At 42.3% G+C, this 7,446-nt stretch overlaps 1 protein-coding gene across 1 annotated transcript in view; it reads left to right on the top strand.

Annotated features, from left to right (window-relative positions):
* Nucleotides 1-3,831: 3,831 nt before the first annotated feature.
* The window catches only part of LOC120540548 (upstream stimulatory factor 2-like), a gene marked incomplete at its 5' end in the record, with an annotated part of 40,629 nt that continues 37,014 nt past the window's right edge, over nucleotides 3,832-7,446 (top strand). The window contains one exon of the mRNA XM_039771386.1: nucleotides 3,832-3,975. Within this exon, the coding sequence (XP_039627320.1) occupies nucleotides 3,832-3,975 (144 nt within the window). The remainder of the gene's footprint in view (nucleotides 3,976-7,446) is intronic.

Genomic DNA, 7,446 nt, shown 5'->3' with positions numbered 1-7,446 from the left:
TAATAAACAGCAGCACAATGCCTGAAACAACCAGTCTCTTCAGTCTCTCGCAATCTTTCTGCCACCTTTACTCCTTTCCTCCCAAGCTCTGTCTTCTTCCTCCCGACTCCGGCTCATCTACTGGAGGGAGGCAGCCTCTTTTAAAACAACCCGGTTGCGCTCCAGGTTCTCCCGGTAGCACTCTGGGTGTCCCTGGAATTCCTTCCAGCAGCACTTCCAGGTGTGGCAGAAGTGCTGCCATTCAGGGTTTAATAAACGTCCAGGTGCCCCCTGGCAGTTTCCATGGGCCCCCAACAGGGATGAGCTGCCAAGCTCTGATCTCGTGGCCCCCATGCAGACCAGGGTGGCTGCCCTCTCGTGGCCCAGGGGAGATATTGGCCCTCTCTCGGTTCTTCCTGGTGTCCCAGCCGTCTGCCACAACTGTCTATTCTATAATGCAATGTACGTTAATAGATCTCTTAAATTCATATTCTGATTTGTAGTACTAGGGTGTTGTACCGTGTTAGTAGTGCTGGGCGATATGGAAAAATCATATATCACGATATGGATTATTTTATATCACAATAACGATATATATCACGATATACCACCCACAATAAAGTACGTTTTCAGTTATTCTCTCAAAAGTTTGACAAAAATATCATTGCATACTTTTTTTTGCAACTTTATTTTGAAGTGACATTCAAAAGTTCATTTTTATTCTTGATTATCACTTATATAAAGGGTAGAGTATGCATTGCATAGCGACAAGGCATTATCATACATTTGTCATAGCCTATTTAATGCAATATTTTCTTTAGTAATTGATAAAATTAGGTTAGAAACGATAGAAGAGAAATAGGACGATAGAAAAATGTCTATCGTCCCCATGATATATATCGTCATATCGCCCAGCACCACGTGTTAGCCATTATGAATGTAGAGAAAAGCCAAGCAAAATGACACCTTTTATTGGCTAACTAAAAAGATTACAATATGCAAGCTTTCGAGGCAACTCGGGCCCCTTCTTCAGGCAAGATGTATTCTGATTAGTCAAAAAGGCATTTTAGATACAAGAAAATTAAATTATTGAAATATAATGATGACCCGTCGAGTAATGTCAATACATGTTAAAACAGCTTGCCATACAAGTACACCTCTGCTGCTCAAGAAGACGGCAGTAATTAAAGGGCAGGCAGAATTTCAGTATTTTCTATAGACGCGACTTTTAAGCAAGCTTGCTAGCACTGAAAGGGAGAGCTGCTGCAAATGCAGTTTAATTGGAAAAAAAAAGAACATGCATCAAGCAATTTAGAAATTTTAGACATCCTTTAGCTGCTTGTTGCCCAGCTACTCATAAACTACCTTGTCCCTGGGCTGTAGTAAGGTATTCTGCCTTTCACGTTCAGATGTCATCTTATCACTAGTGCAGTCAAAATGGTGAGACCCCTTAACTGCTGTTCATGCATCAATTCACAACAGAACACACAGAGCGCTTGTGGGCTAGATTACAGTAAGAAAAGTAAGAAAGTGATCAGCCAGCGGCACGGACTACCAAACAGTGAGGAGATTTGTTCTTCTGCAGATTGGTCACAGTTTTGTAATTTAATTTGGATGTCTGCTCTGTTGTCAGTTTTTTTTTTTTTGTTTTTTTTTTTCTTTTCTGAATGCACATTAAAAAGTAGGTGCTGTGCCAGACCATGGAGGAGCTCTGTTACATAATATGATGTAAAAGTAAGTGTTTTGGTGCAGTATTTCAATAAGTACAGCACTTTATCTTTTAAATACCCTCATTTTATAGAATCTTTCCAGAATTGAACCATTGCTATTCGGTTCTTCGGTCATAACTATGATTGAACTCTGGCTGTGCCACTTCTGACTTGCACTGAAAAGGAGAAGTAGGCTGCTGTTTCCTTCCTGTGACCTGAGGGCTGCAGAAGAGCACCGAGGAGGAGAGCATTACTGCATACTTTATTTTTAATAATAAAATATAAAAAATGTTTTTCTCTTATTTTCCCCTTTCAAGATAATCAAATAAACAATGAAAACATTATTTACAAGCAAACAATATTATTAAATGTAAATTGTACCTCAAAGTATAACAAACAGCAATGCTTAAGACAAAGTGGTAGAATGCAGAAGCTTCATCTTTATTTATTTATTTATTTATTTAAAGTGTTCCTGTTGCTGGTAGTATAATGACATTTAAATGTAGGCTGTGAGCGTCTGGGCTTACAGGAATGTTCTCTTAGCTCAGTGCACACATGCAGTCGTATGTACATCGGACTTCCAGTACAACTCGGAGTCCTGCCACATGCAAACGTTTGCTGGCAACACTGCTATCGTGGGCAGGAGGATAGGAAGCTAATCAAGGACTTTGTTAAATGGTGCGACTCAAACCTCCTACACCTGAACACCAGCAAAACCAAGGAGCTGGTGGTGGATTTTAGGAGGCCCAGGCCCCTCCTGGACCCCGTGATCATCAGAGGTGGCTGTGCAGCGGGTACAGACAGATAAATACCTGGGAGTGCAGCTGGATGATAAATTGGACTCTTTTTAAGAGAGGACAGAGCCAACTATACTTCCTTAGAAGACTGGCGTCCAACATCTGCAAAAAGATGTTTTATCAGATGGTTGTGGCGAGCGCCCTCTTCTACGTGGTGGTGTTCTGGGGAGGCAGCATAAAGAAGGACGACGTCTCACACCTGGACAAACTTGTTAAGAAGGCAGGCTTTATTGTAGGCACGGAGTTGGACAGTTTGACATCCGTGGCAGAGCGACGGGCGCTGAGCAGACTCCTGTCAATCATGGAGAATCCACTGCATCCACGGAACAGGATCATCTGTCTTTGATAGCTCCGTCTTTTGAAACTATTATCACTGACAATTCGTCACATGTTGGTTTATTTTATATGTGAGTGTGATCTTTCTGATTCATACAGACATCCAAGAAAACTTCTTTGTCCGTGTTTTTCAGATACATTTCGTGTAAAATGTGATACTTTTGGATGTATGGATTCGTATCCATTAATGGTGGTAGAATTTCTAATACATCCGATCATTTCACTCTTTTGATTCTATGTTGTGTCACTTCGTCGTGATCATAAAATATAAACCTGACCGAATTGTGGTTTCTTTGAAATTACAGTCGTAGCTTTAATTGTTGTGTGACCACAGATTCTCATAGCGTATGGTCCTGAATCGTGTAAAACTACGTTTTTGAGCATTGAATGATGCAAACATGAACAGATTATTGTAGATTTGGATATTTTGCCTGTAGTGTTTGTGGATTTCACTTTCACCAAATAACAAATCTTTTAATTCTCGCGGATACACCTCTTCATTGGGAAGAAACGCTACTTTTTTTTTTCCCTGATGGCAACACGAATTAGACGATCTACTGTACAAGTCTCCGACTTAAAGTTTAAAGCCGAACAATATATTCGATCTCTTTTCGCTGTTCCGTTATTTCACCGAGTAATAATTTCCATTTGTTTGCACTAATGCGATCTTTGCTATCAGTTTTTTTGAGACTTTCGAATTTTAGTACATTCATCATCTCTAACCTGCTCTGCATGTGTATTGTGGCAACGTTTTTGAACCTCTTTACGACGTTCTACTTTGTCTTCTACTCTTCGTCGTTTATTTCCGGCCCCGGGCGAGGTTAAATCTCTTGGCACAAAGTCTTTTTTTTGAGTTTTTGGAGTAATGGGTAGCCCTGTGATGGACTGGTGTCCCACCGGTTATCAGTTTCTGCCTTGTCTAATACTTTTCATGGTAGGTGCCAGCCAATGCTTGCATTGCAATAAGTTTGACAGTAAATCAATAATAATTTGCGTGAAGGATTTGAAACTCCAACAATCTATTTATTCTTCTAGGTGACGGAACGGGAGCTGACGAGCAAACAGCTGTGGCTATTGCCAGCGTTCAACAGGCCACCGCATTTGCAGATCACAACATCCAATACCAGTTCCGCACAGAAAACAGTGGCGGGCAGGTAGGTGACTGCTCTTTCAAAGAATGCTAAATATGTAGAAAGATCTGGTTGCAGTCGGGCCTATGCTTTTTTTTTGTTTGTTTATTCCCTTTCATTCTCTTCTTACAGTTGTACTTCTATTTTTTGAATGCATCATTTAAATGCCAGAATAGCAACTAGGCAAGTTGTGTCCCTCACTCACATATGAAGGACTTGCCTTGAGGACCTAAGCTTATTTCCGCACCCACAAGTCTGGTCAGTCTGTCTGCTTTGAACTACCGTATATACTTGTCAGGTCTTGAAACCAGAAAAATTGATCATAAAATCAGTCCCCGACTTGTACGCCCGTTCAAAAAAACACTTAATTTTTTATTTTTTTTTTAACATCTTTTTGCTTCCCTCAATCTCGCATCAGTTTCTCGGATGCATTGAATTTTGTTGCAACAGTGCAGATACCAATTTCTTTCGCCACTTCAACAACTTTTAAATTAAAACCAGCTTCACATTTTCTTCTGATCTGATTACCGTGTGGTCACCTAGGTACAATACATAGAGATAATAGGCCGTGTGCTCCATGGTTCCTCTCTCAGGTGGGCGTTAGCAGATCGTAATCTCTTGGACCAATAAGCATGACTTTTCTGCATTCAACTTGTATGACCGACATTATAAAATACCGGAAATGATACGGTAAAATCAAACCCCGACTTATCCGCAGGAGAACTTAAAACGCGCGTATATACGGTATATACAGTACAGTGATGAGTAACACAAATCACAAATTGGAGAGGAAACTGTTAAGGGTGATGGTTTTTTGTTTTTTATTGGGCAGCTGACCAGAATTGAATTTATACAAGTCTCAATGTGTAACTTAGCAAATGAGTCCTTCAGCTCTAAACCAAATCTGACAACCCAAAATGCAGCTCACTAGATCCAAGACCTAATCAAAGCCAAGTCAGTGTTCCTTTTTTCTTAAAATAATTTAGCTGACATTATTATCAAAGATAACTGTGCTGCACGGTATATATATATATATATATATATATATATATATATATATATATATATATATATATATATATATATATATATATATATATATTTATATATATATATATATATATATATATATATTTATATATATATATATATTTATATTGTGAATGCTGGCCCGGACACACACAGATGGACATCTTTGCTTCACCCAACACACTGTTTATTTACAATATATACAAGCAACAGTCACGTGCACAAAACCCCAGTGCCTCTTGCACCGATTCCCCACAGTCCAGGCCTTACAGTCTCTGTGCCTTTTCTTTGACCGCCTCCAGTCCTCTCTCCAGCTCTGTCCACTTCCACCCGACATCCACTGCTGACTGGAGGGAGGCGGCCCCTTTTATAGGAACTCGGATGGGCTCCAGCTGCTTCCCGGCAATCTCCCGTGGACACACCCCCGTGTGGCGGAAGTGCCGGCTGCGCACCGGAAGCCGTCCGGTGTCCCCTGTCGTCTTCCCCCCGGCATTTCCTGGTGTGGCGGAAGTGACGGGCTCCCGGGATAATCAGGCACTGGGGCGCCACCTGGCGGTGGCCACGGGTCACTACAGGGCTGGGCTTCCAAGCCCTGTACCCGAGGCCTCCAGCATAACCAGGACGGACGCCCCCTCTCAATCTGGAGGAGGCACAAGCCCTCCTCTGGTCCTCCTGGGCATCCCAGCCGGGCTCCAGCCAGGGACCACACGGGATATACCGGCATCTGGGCGCCGCCTGGCGGTGGCCACAGGTCCCTACAGGGCTGGGCTTCCAACCCCTTTACCCGAGGTCCCCAACACAACCAGGACGGACGCCCCCTCGCGGTCTGGAGGAGGCACAAGCCCTCCTCTGGTCCTCCCGGCTGGGGACCTATATATATATATATATATATATATATATATATATATATATATATATATATATATATATATATATATATATATATATATATATATATATATATATATATATATATATATATTATATTTATTTTTTTTTATAATAACTTTTGGCACTTCACAGTGATGTCCTTCAACTAGCAGTCTTATGATTAGCAGCCAACAGGGCACACTGCCAACTGGCACAAGTGTTTTCTGTATACAATACATCTTTGGTTAAAGAACTGATTTTTGCACTCTGTATATATTTTTTATTGTAGGGTCTTTTTCCCCCACTTAAGATTGAGGGTTACCAGCTGAATGTGCATGTGACAAAAGCTGAGCCAAGTGATTGGCTTTCTGTCTCCTGTGTCACATGCTGGTCAGGAGGGAGCCATGTGGGCTTGTAGAGGTTGTTTTTAGTAGCACATCATCAGTGAAGAGTGCAACTCAGCCACAGGGGATGCACAAACCAGTGTGTTTCTTCATGCTGGTCCCAAGCCTGGATGAATGGGGAGGGTTATGTCAGGAAGGGCCTCCGGTGTAAACTTCCAAATCAATATGAGGACATCAATACAAATTTCCATATGAGTGCTTAACAACGACCGCCACCAGTACTGTTAGCCAACAGGGTGTTGGCGGAAATTGGGCTACTGTTGGCAGAAGAAGGAGAACAAAAGGGGAGGGGGGAGACGTGTCCAGAGGAGAGGAGGAAAGTAAAGAGAGTAGAACTGAGGGTAGGAACTTTGAATGTTGGCAGTATGACTGGTAAGGGGAGAGAGTTAGCAGATATGATGGAGAGAAGGAAGGTTGATCTATTGTGTGTGAAGAGGCTAAATGGAAGGGGAGTAAGGCCAGGTGGATCGGAGGTGGGTTCAAATTGTTCTATCATGGTGTGGATGAGAGGAGAAATGGAGTAGGAGTTATTCTGAAGGAACAGCATGTCAAGAGTGTTCTGGAGGTGAAAACAGTGTCAGGCAGAGTAATGATCATGAAGCTGGAAATTGGAGGTGTGATGATGAATGTTGTTCGTGCATGTGCACCGCAAGTTGGGTGTGCAATGAGTGATAGAGAAGATTTTTGGATTGAGTTGGATGAAGTGATGAACAGTGTACCCAAGGGACAGAAAGTAGTAATTGGAGCGGATTTCAATGGACATGTTGGTGAAGGGAACAGTGGAGACGAGGAGGTGATGGGTAGGTATGGTGTCAAGGAGAGGAATGAAGAAGGTCAGAGGATAGTGGATTTTGCCAAAGGGATGGACATGGCTGTGGTGAATACGTATTTTAAGAAGAGGGAGGAACATAGGGTGACGTACCAGAGTGGAGGAAGATGCACACAGGTAGATGACATCCTATGCAGAAGAGTTGATCTGAAGGAGACTGAAGACTGCTAAGTGGTGGCAGGGGAAAGTGTAGTTAGGCAACATAGGATGGTGGTCTGTAGGATGATGTTGGAGATCAAGAAGAGGAAGAGAGTGAGGGCAGAGCCAAGGATCAAATGGTGGAAGTTGAAAAAGGAAGACTGCAAGGTTGAGTTTACAACTACAGCAGATGTAGTAAGGGTGACAGCAAGAAGGGTGCTTGGA

Source organism: Polypterus senegalus, chromosome 12 (assembly GCF_016835505.1).
Source record: "Polypterus senegalus isolate Bchr_013 chromosome 12, ASM1683550v1, whole genome shotgun sequence".
Taxonomy (NCBI): Eukaryota; Metazoa; Chordata; class Cladistia; order Polypteriformes; family Polypteridae; genus Polypterus; species Polypterus senegalus.
Note: the sequence above shows the minus strand (reverse complement) of the source record. Positions and strands in the feature narration are given on the sequence as shown.